The sequence below is a fragment of the Dysidea avara genome, chromosome 8 (assembly GCF_963678975.1).
Source record: "Dysidea avara chromosome 8, odDysAvar1.4, whole genome shotgun sequence".
Lineage (NCBI taxonomy): Eukaryota > Metazoa > Porifera > Demospongiae > Dictyoceratida > Dysideidae > Dysidea > Dysidea avara.
This window is the reverse complement of record NC_089279.1, coordinates 4,636,954-4,649,733: the sequence shown is the minus strand read 5'-3', so window position 1 is coordinate 4,649,733 and position 12,780 is coordinate 4,636,954. Positions and strand designations below refer to the sequence as shown.

At 36.0% G+C, this 12,780-nt stretch overlaps 4 protein-coding genes across 4 annotated transcripts; all 4 read left to right on the top strand.

The window, feature by feature from the left end:
* Positions 1 to 2,870: 2,870 nt before the first annotated feature.
* LOC136263861 (probable outer membrane protein pmp6) lies at positions 2,871 to 4,571 on the top strand. Its single transcript, XM_066058485.1, has 4 exons — positions 2,871 to 2,934; positions 3,015 to 3,130; positions 3,181 to 3,377; positions 3,554 to 4,571. Exons 1-4 carry the CDS (start codon positions 2,871 to 2,873, stop codon positions 4,569 to 4,571), a joined length of 1,395 nt encoding a protein of 464 aa, XP_065914557.1.
* Positions 4,572 to 4,636: 65 nt separating this feature from the next.
* Positions 4,637 to 5,494, top strand: LOC136263860 (probable outer membrane protein pmp6). The gene has a single exon (XM_066058484.1). It carries the CDS (start codon positions 4,637 to 4,639, stop codon positions 5,492 to 5,494), a length of 858 nt encoding a protein of 285 aa, XP_065914556.1.
* Positions 5,495 to 5,559: 65 nt separating this feature from the next.
* On the top strand, positions 5,560 to 6,648 carry LOC136263859 (probable outer membrane protein pmp6). The gene has a single exon (XM_066058482.1). It carries the CDS (start codon positions 5,560 to 5,562, stop codon positions 6,646 to 6,648), a length of 1,089 nt encoding a protein of 362 aa, XP_065914554.1.
* A 139-nt stretch (positions 6,649 to 6,787) lies between these two features.
* Positions 6,788 to 9,165, top strand: LOC136263857 (putative leucine-rich repeat-containing protein DDB_G0281931). The gene is made up of 4 exons (XM_066058481.1): positions 6,788 to 7,192; positions 7,363 to 7,764; positions 7,811 to 8,805; positions 9,066 to 9,165. The coding sequence occupies exons 1-4, from the start codon at positions 6,788 to 6,790 to the stop codon at positions 9,163 to 9,165; spliced, it is 1,902 nt and encodes a 633-aa protein (XP_065914553.1).
* The last annotated feature ends 3,615 nt before the right edge of the window (positions 9,166 to 12,780 follow it).

Genomic DNA, 12,780 nt, shown 5'->3' with positions numbered 1-12,780 from the left:
TATATCCCCAGTATATGGAACAGTTAATTGTTCGTTATTTTAGTAGTTTTTCAGTAAACCCGCATTCACTGATGTTTTACTGAGAGTTTAAAACTTAGTAAAATAATTATGTTCCATATACTTAAGTTTACTGACACTTTACTATCAGTATAACTACAGTAAGGCATCTTAACAAATTAGTAAACTAAGAACCTTCAAGCAGTGTCACCTCACTTAATTTCTGCTTTATAAATGAAATTTCTAGTTGAAATCTGCTTATAGTCAAACGTTTGTAATTTCATAGATCTACCAATAGAAGTTCTAGACTGTTCTAGAACATTCTATGTATGTTCTATTAGAAGTCCTCAAAAAAAATGTGCACTCTATTAGAGTATTACAATAATATTATCAAATATTGAATTAAATCATGCAATGAAATACATTTATAAATCTGTCTTCAATAATCATCATTGTATCTACATAGAAAAGAAGAAATGTGAGTAAAGACAAACCTCAAAGTCAGCCATAGGCTGGTTTTGGGGCCTTGCAAAGTACAAAAAGGAGTGAAATCTACACAAAAACAGCCAAGCTGTGAAAAAATGGTGCGGCCTTAAAAAGCCTGGGTGAAAAAAGTTGTGAAATCAAAGGTGGCGGCCAAGAAATGGCTGCAATGATGTTAATGCTAAAAATTTTAATAATGGCTGTGTGCATTGTTAAAATTTATTAGCATTAACATCATTGCAGCCATTTCTTGGCCGCCACCTTTGATTTCACAACTTTTTTCACCCAGGCTTTTTAAGGCCGCACCATTTTTTCACAGCTTGGCTGTTTTTGTGTGGATATATATTGACTGGATAATCAGCCTTAATCTCACATTTTACAAGTGGAATATTTATAATTAAAATAAATGCGAATATGAAAGTAGCAACTAAAGAGACTTGATTTTTTTTATTGAGGAAAGAACATTTCTGTACAGTGTAGCATTATAATGAAATGTGCATGGGTGATGCAAAACTGAGATGAGCTTTTATTGCTATGTAGTTAGCAGTGTTTTAGTCGTGCATGGGAATCTGTAGAACTCCTGAATTTATGTCATGCACTTGGGTGTACAAGACATATCCTCACTATGCTTAATTGTATGTCTACCTGATGTCTATATCTCCATGCATAGTTCAATGAATGGTACATGCCATGTAGAGACATGTACATGTAATTTTGCACATTCATTCATGTTGTTGCAGGTTATATCACTTGTGTAGGCAGGTGTAGCTTCATAGTAGAGCATCTGTCAAAATATGAAAAAATATCATGATAATCAGTAATATCGTGATATTTTCCCATGATATATTGTGATAGTAAAATTTCAATACCGCCCAGCCCTAGATATACAATATAATATATATTATGTACATAGCTGGGATGCATGGACGGACCAAGAGACATTTACAAAAAGTATATATATAAAGTTCTCAAGACTGTAACCTCAAACCTCTATAAAGATTACAGATTATACACATAACAATGAACAGCCATAATATTGGTTGTCTCTAAGTTAACTGAGTGGAAAGCAATAATATGCAGGAAAAATGATGTGGTGACTGATGCAACATTAACTAACTGTTTACTACTAACAAACATACATCAACATCCTTGTTTAGTTCAGAGGATGTGAACACCCATAAATATTGTGTTAGCAGTATACATATGGTGTGTTGTAGTCCATATACACTTTACTCAATGGTATACAGTGTATTATAGTCAGCTCCCACAAAAGTCATGATCAGGACTATTAAAGAATGAGGTGAGCATTCATGTATTTCTATCCAATGGTTTGTATTGAAACAACCACTTATCCTCATGTGCAATACATTCCCACCCAAATTTGCCTATTCTAATTGTATGGGATATTTCAAAAGCCTCACAACTCAGCTACTCACGTCAGAAATATTTTTGTTCTGTTGTTCAGTTGCTTCATAGATCTTTTTAGACAGGTGATATGTGTAACTATGAGTACCTTAAATCCTGTGGACAATTCTTGACTAGAAGATTTGATGTGTTCCTGGTGTAACGAAAGTTACTAAGGAATTTACAGACTATCATAATGTTAATAAATTTCCTCTTACATTTCCCTGCAGATTGCAATAGTATACTAAAGGTTAATTAAAAGAGCTTTCATCAATTTTCAAGGAATTGTCCTGTGTATTTTCAATCGTTGTAATACATGTATTATGAATATTAGTTTGGACTACCTGCTGAACTGCAATTAATAGATTTTAAACTTATCCACAGCTTATAAATGCAATACTCACATTATGTATCCAGTGTTATTTTATATATGACTTGAACTCTAAATTTGTTGTGCCTAGAATTGCCTTCTTAGGATAAAATATACTGTACTCCACAATAAAAGGCTATCTGAGTTGCATGTATATACAACTTCTGCTTTTAGAACTCTGATTCCACCAATAAAACTTCACAATCCTTTATCAAGTTAAAGTGCTGAGCAATTATTGTGCTTGAGGTGGTGATGATGCAATAAAACTAAAAAGTATGTCAATCACGACAGCAGTAACCACTTTAAAATTATGAATAGCAAATTAAGATTTTTATGCATTGGTATCACACTGGTACTATGTATTATAGAGGAAAGTAACCTTGGGCCTGCAAATCAGTGTGAAATGTTCTGTAGTTGGCTAACTACAAAAACAAGACTTACAAGTTTATGACTGTCTGTACTGTGAAGGGAGAAGAAGAACAGATGTAGAATCATTCCATTTGTTGTGATGTGCAAATCTTGAATGGTGTGGCATATAATTGTACTGGGTGAGAAGTCAAACTATAGCAAGCATTATGACATAAAGTCATTATGACATAAAGTCATTATGTATAACATGGCTGTTAATGCATATGTATGGCATCTGAAAGATGTATCGGCTCTGATAGTACAAAATAGATGTATCAATTCAAACATCAGTTGTCCTGAAAATTATTACTCACATCTGCTACTGTGGTATGCACTGTTGTTATGCTGACAGCCAGCACTGTAAGTATTTTTCTACTGTCTGTGGTCTTCACAAAGGCTGATGAAATTACCAATGAAATCTACTCTCAGAAAGTTGCCGTACCTGGTTCACAGACAGGATACGATCAGGTAGAATGTTGCTGTGTTATTAGAGATCGCTCTTTTCACTCATTTGATAGTGCAGTCGTCTTACTAATAATATGACAATCAAAATTGTTGGATCAAATGTTGTGTTGGATTCAAAAATTACTGTAGAAAATCTTGACAATATTGCAATAATTGGACATGGAACTTCCACTGTGAACTGTATTGGTATTGGAGCAATAAACTTCATCTCCTGCAACAATGTTACTATTACAGGTATTGACTGGGAGAGGTGTGGGTTGACTAGCAAGGAGCCATCATATCCAGGAATCAGATTTCACAAATCATCCAAGATTATCATTCAAGCTGCTCCTTCAATTCCTCAATAGGACAAGCTGTAGTCTTCTCAAAAGTTTCAGGAAATATACACATCAACAATTCTGTGTTTACACATAATAATCATCATAGAGATCATGGTGCAGCAGTGCAGTATACAGCTGATGGTACAACTCATACCCAAATAAAGTTGGTGATTAACAGCTGTAATTTCTCTTACAATGGAGTTGCCAAGAGTGTTATCTTTATTGATGGTTCAGGAAATAGACAGCTGCAGTATTCATACTTGCAAAATTCATTATTTGTTGGCAATGAAGGAGTACCTGTATATCTTTCACATCATAAACTGCACATTAGAGGTGATGTGCTTTTCAAGCAAAACACAGTGATTGCTGGTGGAGGAATTTTTAGCAGTAGATCAATTGTTGAATTTAAAGACAGTTCTAATGTCATATTCTACAATAATTCAGCAAATACTAGCGGTGGAGCAATCTTTCTTAATAATTCTAGAATATACTTTGGAGAAATTTCAGTTGTAAATTTTGTAAACAATATTGCTACTTCATATGGTGGTGCAGTATTTTCCATAAGTAAGTCTGCAACATTATTTGACAGAAACACAGTGGTAATATTTCAAAGCAATGCTACCAGCACAAGTGGTGGAGCTCTGTATTTTGAAAATTCCAACATGTTATTTGCTGTAAACTCAACAGTGACCTTTAACCATAATACTGCTACATTTGGAGGAGGAGCAGTTTTCTCTACAAGATATTCAGAAATATTATTTGACGGAAACGCAACTGTGTCTTTTATAGATAATGATGCTAGTGAAGGAGGAGCTGTTGAGTTTTATAATCACTGTAGGATCACATTTAAGGGAAATTCAAATGTGACATTTAGTCATAACAGTGCTACTTATGGAGGGGCGGTGTATTCTAGAAGTTATTCAGAGATATTATTCGATGGAAACACGACAGTGGAATACAAAGGGAATCATGCTAATAAAAATGGAGGAGCACTTAATTGTTTTGAGAACTGCAGCATAACATTTGATGGAAACTCAAAAGTGTCATTTAGTGACAATAAAGCAAGATTTGGAGGAGCAATGTGCTCCAGAAGCCAATATTATTTGATGGAAACACATCAGTGACATACAAACTTAACAAAGCCAGTGTTAGTGGAGGTGCTATTTATTCACAAGAGAAATGTGCCATCATGTTTCATGAAAACTCAACAGTGAGATTTATTGGTAATCGTGCCACTGATGGAGGAGCTGTATACTCAACAGCATATTCTGATGTTTTATTCAATGGAAACACCACAGTGACATTGAGTAAAAATGGAGCAGCAAGGTTTGGAGGAGCAGTGTACAGGACATATAAAGGGAATTATGTTGGTAAAAATGGTGGAGCTTTTATTTCTTATGAGAACTGCAGCATTACATTTAATGGAAACTCAAAAGTAACATTTAGTGATAATGAAGCAAGATTTGGGGGGGCAGTGTTCTCCAGACAGTTTTCTAACATATCATTTAAAGGATACACAACAGAGACATATGAAGCTAACAAAGCCAGCATAAGTGGAGCAGCCATTTATTCTGGTAAGAAATGTAATATCCTATTTGATCAAAAATCAGCATTGACATTCATGGACAACAGAGCTGAATATGGAGGAGCAGTGTTCTCTGTAAATTATTCCCAAATATCGTTTGATGGGAACACAAAAGTGACATATAAAGGGAATTATGCCAGCATAAGTGGAGCAGCCATTTATTCTGGTAAGAAATGTAATATCTTATTTGATCAAAGCTCAGCATTGACATTCATGGACAACAGAGCTGAATATGGAGGAGCAGTGTTCCCCGTGAGTTATTCCCAAATATCATTTGATGGAAACACGACAGTGACATATAAAGGGAACTATGCCAGTGGAAATGGAGGAGCTCTTTATTCATATAAGAACTGTAGCATCATATTTGATGAAAACTCAAAAGTGACAATGAAGCACGACTTGGAGGAGCGGTGCACTCTAGGAGTTATTCAGAAATATCATTTGATGGAAATACATCATTGACATACAAACTTAACAAAGCCAGTGGTAGTGGAGGTGCTATTTATTCACACGAGAGATGTACCATCATGTTTCATGAAAACTCAACAGTGAAATTTATTGGTAATCATGCCACTAATGGAGGAACTGTATACTCAACAACATATTCTGATGTTTTATTCAATGGAAACTCCACAGTGATATTTAGTAAAAATGGAGCAGTAAGATTTGGAGGGGCAGTGTGCTCTAGTAGTTATTCAGAAATATCATTTGGTGGAAGCACAGTAGTCACGTATAAAATTAACAAAGCCAGTGTGAGTGGAGGTGCTATATATTCACAGGAGAGATGTATCATCATGTTTCATGACAACTCAACAGTAAAATTTATTGACAATGATTCCACTAATGGAGGAACTGTATACTCAACAAAATTTTCTGGTATTTCACTTGACGATAATTCAAAAGTGACGTTTAATAAAAATAGAGGTAAATATGGTGGAGCAGTGTACTCCAAAAGAGATTCCGACGTATCATTTAATGGAAACTCATCAGTGACATATGACATTAACAAAGTCAACATAAGTGGAGCAGCCATTTACTCTCTAGAGAAATGTATCATCATGTTTCATGATAAGTCAACCGTGACATTTAGTAACAATGGAGCAAGGTATGGAGGGGCGGTATACTCAACAACATATTGTGATTTAACTTTCAATGGGAACTCAAAGGTGACATTTAGTGAAAATGGAGCTTTATATGGAGGGGCAGTGTATTCTATAAGTTATTCAGAAATATCATTTGATGGTAACACATTAGTGACATATAAGATTAATGCAGCCAGAGTAACTGGAGGTGCTATATATTCACAGGAGAAAGGTGTCATCATGTTTCATGATAACTCAACAGTGACATATATTGACAATCATGCCACTAATGGAGGAGCGGTGTTCTCAACAACATATTCTGTTATATCATTTGACGGTAACTCAAAAGCGACATTTAGTGGCAATGAAGCTGGTTTACATGGAGGTGCTGCTTATATACATCAAACAAGTAATATAACATTTGTTGGAAACTCATCAGTAACATATGTTAACAATATTGCAGTGATGGGTGGTGCAATGTATTGTGAACATTCAAGGCTATTATTTGAATGCAATGCCATAAGTGGATTTTAGAGGCAATACAGCGAAAGATGGTGGGGCTGTTAATATCCAACAGTCTAACATAAAATTTGCAATGAGGTCATCCACAAAATTTAACTATAATTCAGCTGATAAGAATGGTGGAACAATATATCTTGATGGTATCTTTACTATGACATTTGAAAGTGAATCTGATGTCATATTCAATCAGAACAATGCTACTCTTTATGGTGGAGCCTTTTATGGTGAACTGAAACAAACTAACCAGAGCAATATCTTATCCAATACCACAAGTGTTGAGTTTAGCAGCAATACTGCTCTTGTGGGTGATGATGTGTATATGCACATACAAGCATCATGTGATGAGATGTGTTTAAACAACAGCATTGTGGGGTTAAACGTGACACATAATAATCCTCCCCGTCATCTAGTTTTGTATAACCCAGCTACCTGTATCAATACTACCAATACAACAAATCATTGTGATACTTACTTTGTTGATAATGGCCAAAACATTAAAATCAATGCCTGTGTACTAAGCTTTCGTGACCAACCTGCTGGTGGAGTGGACTTTGTGGTAAGTGTGGTGAAAATCATGATCATAATCTTGGTGGGACACAATTCGTGCCAATAGCTTGTAATCTATTTGAAGGGATCAGTGTAACAGGCAAGGAGACTTCTGACATTACCAATTTCACTATGATAATTACATCATATACAAACAGTGATTTAGAAATTTCTGTCCAGCTGATAGCAGAACTATTTCCCTGTTACCTTGGTTACTACTATGATAATACTACTCAAAAGTGTGTATGCTATGATGACGGTGACATTGTGTCTTGTTCTGGTAGCACATCAACTATCAAAAGAGGTTACTGGTTTGGCGTAGTTGATGGTAAATCAACAGTGACAGTTTGTCCTAACAATTATTGCAATTTTACTTGTTGTGAAACAACTAATGGATTTTATCAGCTCTCACCAGTGAGAATGAATCAGTGTAGTTCACACCGATCTGGTACTGCTTGTGGTAGTTGTGAAGAAGGATATACTCTCTCATTTGATTCTGTAGAATGTGTCAGCATTGAAAAGTGTACAACAGGACAGACAGTACTGGTTATCGTGTTGTCAGTGATATACTGGATAGTTCTGGTTATAGCAGTGTTTGTTACTTGTATGTTATTACGTACTATTACAGTATGTTGGAAATTTTACTGGGCAACATTTGTATGCATCTCAAAGTCTGTACACTGCTGTTAGCATTATGTCCAGCATTGCAAAAGTGACTCCACAATTTCTAGGACAGCTTTGTCTAGTAAAATCTATGACTGGAATTGACCAAGAGTTTCTACATTATGTACATCCACTAGCTGTTATCATCTTTGTAGGAATAATCTGCTTGTCAGCAAGAATGTCTTACAAGTTGTCAGCATTTCTAAGTAGAGGAATTATCCATGTAATATGTTTCCTTCTGCTATTATTGTACACTTCTGTGACCACTACTTCATTATTGCTGTTAAGATCACCAACATTTAATAATCTGGATAAGGTTTACACTTACCTGTCACCTGACATAGAGTATTTTCATGGTCGTCATCTACCATATTTTATTGTAGCAGTGTTATTTACACTAGTGATTGTGATTGGTCTACCACTTCTACTTCTCCTTGAACCATTTCTTAATCACAAGATCAACTTTGCTAGGTTCAAACCATTGCTTGATCAGTTTCAAGGATGTTACAGAGACAAGTACAGAAGTTTTGCTGCTTACTACATGATTTGTCGACTGGTGTTAATTTTACTACTCACAATTAATTCCAATACTTCACAAGTATTGTTACTCACAGCAAACACACTAGTAGCCTTGATACATATTATAATAAAACCATATGAGAGTATAATTCTTAATATTGTTGATGGAGTTGTTTTACAAATAATGTTGTTCATATCAGTCATATCATTGTTTGACAGTTTTGGTTCAGAAGTATTATCAACATTTACCATTCTTTTTGTGATGTTACCATTAATAGCATTTGCTACAATGGAACTGATCATATATAAAGGGATTATTAAGAAAATTGTCACATACTGCAAACCTAAACCTAATACAACCATTGAAGTACCTGTGAGTGATACTGGTGTTACTATGTATATTGATGACAATGTGAGGAAGAATGCTACTGTAGTTGATATGTGAGTGTTGTTTGTTATTGTGTGTGTATAGGTGGACAGACAGATCAAATTTAAATGATTGCAAAATTATATAAAACTATGCGTGTGTACCGTTTTCTTATATTCTTAATTCTGAACTTTTGGGTTTGTGTAATTACCTCTTTTGAACTTTTTTGAGTGGTGTTACTTTTATACATAAATCTTATTACATATTAAATAACTAATGCCAGCTATTCACATGTATTCCATGATAGCTTATACCATGTTGTATTGATCTACAGATTTAACCAAAACTCTAACAACGATAACAATGATGATGTTAATGATTTTACTCACTATCGTGAGTCCTTTTTAGAAGTGATGAATGAAATTGAAGACTGATTTTCTAATCTGAATTCTAATTTTGATTATTGAGTGTCACTCATCCAAATCACACAATTTAGTGCATAAAATCACATCATGTATTACACCACATTACACACAAGAATTCATCATAGTACATATTATTATTCAGTTATTAAACTGGTAGCATAGCCGTAGCAACAGTTCATTTACCTATTTATATCATGCATGGTATGTTGTAAAATCTCTTAGCTTTTGTTGCGAGATTCTAATTATCATCTGATTAATGTTCCAGGTGGTGTACAGCATTAATACATACAGTGGCGATGGTTTAGTTTCTTACACTGACAGTCAGGTTAACACATTTAGTTGTAACGGTTTGAATCTACAAAATTTAGGAAATCATGTTAATCCTTAGATCATGCAATATCAGTAGCCTGACGTGGTTAATATTATTGACTGTATCATAAAATTTGTTTTATATATATATATCATAATAATGTCCTACATCACTTAGTGCATCGTTATGCATATGTCTGTAAATACACAGTTGTTAAGTTGTGGTGCACCCTGAATCCTGTTGATAGCTATACCACGACTGCAAGGGATTTGTTAATATATATACACTCAAAAGCCTGAGGGACGCAGGCCCAAGGGCTAAGGGTATCTAATCCAAAACAGCCAAGCTGTAAAAAAAGAGTGCGGCCCTGGGAAAGGCTATGGTGAAAAAAGATGTGAAATCCAAGGTGGCGGCCAAGAAATGGCTGTGATGGTAGGTTAATGGTAAAAATTTTAATAACGACAATTCAAGTGAATTTTGTGCCAAGACCAAGCGGCACCAAATTCACTGAATTGTTGTTATTAAAATTTTTACCATTAACCTACCATCACAGCCATTTCTTGGCCGCCACCTTGGATTTCACATCTTTTTTCACCATAGCCTTTCTCAGGGCCGCACTCTTTTTTTACAGCTTGGCTGTTTTGGATTAGATTTCACTTCTTTTTGCATTTGTATATCCCAAAGCCGGCCTATGGCCGGCTTTAGGGCTTTTTAACCTGTCATTTTTTTCTTTACTACAGGAAGAAGAAAAGATGAAGCAGGGTGATTTCTTTGTAGCTGACCTCTCTGCAAGGTGATCCTTCTAGCTGATCCCTCTACCGGATGACTTGTTTGTAGCTGAACTCTCTACAGGGTGATTTGTTTGTAGCTGAACTCTCTACAAGGTAACTTCTTCTAGCTGATCTTTCTACAGGGTGATTTGTTTGTAGCTGAATTCTCCACAGGGCAATTTGTTTGCAGCTAAACTGCTGAACTCTCTACAATGTAACTTCTTCTAGCTAAACTCTCTACGGGTGGCTTGTTTCTAGCTGATCTCTCTACAGGGTGACTTGTTTGTAGCCGAACTCTCTACAAGGTGATTTGTTTGTAGCTGAACTCTCTACAAAGTAACTTCTTCTAGCTGATCTTTCTACAGGGTGATTTGTTTGTAGCTGAATTCTCTACAGGGCGATTTGTTTGCAGCTAAACTGCTGAACTCTCTACAATGTAACTTCTTCTAGCTAAACTCTCTACGGGTGACTTGTTTCTAGCTGATCTCTCTACAGGGTGACTTGTTTCTAGCTGAACTCTCTACAGGGTGATTTGTTTGTAGCTGAACTCTCTACAAGGTAACTTCTTCTAGCTGATCTTTCTACAGGGTGATATGTTTGTAGCTGAATTCTCTACAGGGCAATTTGTTTGCAGCTGAACTCTCTACAAAGTAACTTCTTCTAGCTGAACTCTCTACAGTGTGATTTGTTTGTAGCTGAACTCTCTACAAGGTAACTTCTTCTAGCTGATCTACTTTTCTACAGGGTGATTTGTTTGTAGCTGAATTCTCTACAGGGCGATTTGTTTGCAGCTGAACTCTCTATATGGTAGTTTCTTTGTAGCTGAACTCTCTGCAGGGTGATTTGTTTGTAGCTGAACTCTCTACAAGGTAACTTCTTCTAGCTGATCTTTCTACAGGGTGATTTGTTTGTAGCTGAATTCTCTACAGGGCGATTTATTTGCAGCTGAACTCTCCACATGGTAGTTTCTTTGTAGCTGAACTCTGTACAACGTAACTTCTTCTAGCTGAACTCTCTACAGGATGACTTGTTTCTAGCTGATCTCTCTACACGGTGCCTTGTTTGTAGCTGAACTTTCTACAGGGTGATTTGTTTGTAGCTGAACTCTCTACAAGGTAACTTCTTCTAGCTGATCTTTCTACAGGGTGATTTGTTTGTAGTTGAATTCTCTACAGGTGATTTGTTTGCAGCTGAACTCTTTTACATGGTGGTTTCTTTGTAGTTGAACTCTCTAGAAAGTGACTTCTTCTAGCTGATCTATCTACAGGATGACTTGTTTCTAACTTAACTCTCTACAGTGTGATCTGTTAATAGCGGAACTTTCTACTGGGTGATTTGTTTGCAACTAAACTCTTTGCATGATTTTTTCTTTGTAACTGAACTCTCTACAAGGTGACTTCTTCTAGCTGATCTCTCTACAGGATGACTTGTTTCTAACTGAACTCTCTACAGTGTGATCTGTTCATAGCGGAACTTTTTACTGGGTGATTTGTTTGTAGCTAAACTCTTTGCATGATTGTTTCTTTGTAACTGAACTCTCTGCAAGGTAACTTCTTCTAGCTGATCTCTCTACAGGGCAATTTGTTTGTAGCTGATTTCTCTACAGGGTGATTTATTTGAGCTGAACTCTCTACATGATGGCTTATTTGTAGCTGAACTCTCTATTAGGTACCTTCTTCTAGCTGATCTGACTACAGGGTGACTTGTTTGTAGCTGAATTCCCTACAGAATAACTTACAATGTAATATAACTGAGTAAATTATAAATGCAGCTGAATGCTTTATTAGGGTGACTGTTCTATTAGAGTATCTCGATCTCGCATTTGCTGCACGTAGTTGCCTTTCGAATCATAACTCAGTGATTTGTAATCCGATTCTTCTGTACTACTGCAAGGACTTTCTATGATGATTATTCCAGCTACATACTGATTTTCAGCTCGTTGCTCTAAGCGGTTTGCCTGGTAGATACGAAAACTAATAGTTTTTTTATTCATAAAAATCGATCGCGTAATTTTGACACAGGTTGGGTTTAGTGTCATATCTCCATGGTTTTTATCCCGATTCCTTTCAAACCACAAAAAGGCACTCCTACGATGGTTGCTCCATCTACATATCAATTTTCAACTGATTCCTCCAAGGCGTTTACCCTGTAGGCGTGACAGACCTTCGACCTTATTTTACGCAAATAATCGGTAATAACTCCGTGAATGTTCATCGGATTCCTACCAAAGTTGGTACGGAGATCCGCCTTAATGAGCCCTTTAAGTGTGCCAAATTTCAGCTAAATCCGAGCACGCATTCGTGTTTTATGGCGAATTTTGCGAAGTGCGCGAAATGAAGAAGATGAAGAAGAAAAAAACGAAGAAATTTAAACGAAATTTTGTTCGCTCGTATCTCGGAAATGGCTGGAGCGATTTTCTTCAAATTTGGTATGTAGACTACCCTAACTGGGCGGCATGTCTCCAGCAAATTTGGTTCCAATCGGATAAGGGATCACAGAGCTACATAGGTGTGAAAATTGCGTTTTCTTCCTGTTAATATACTC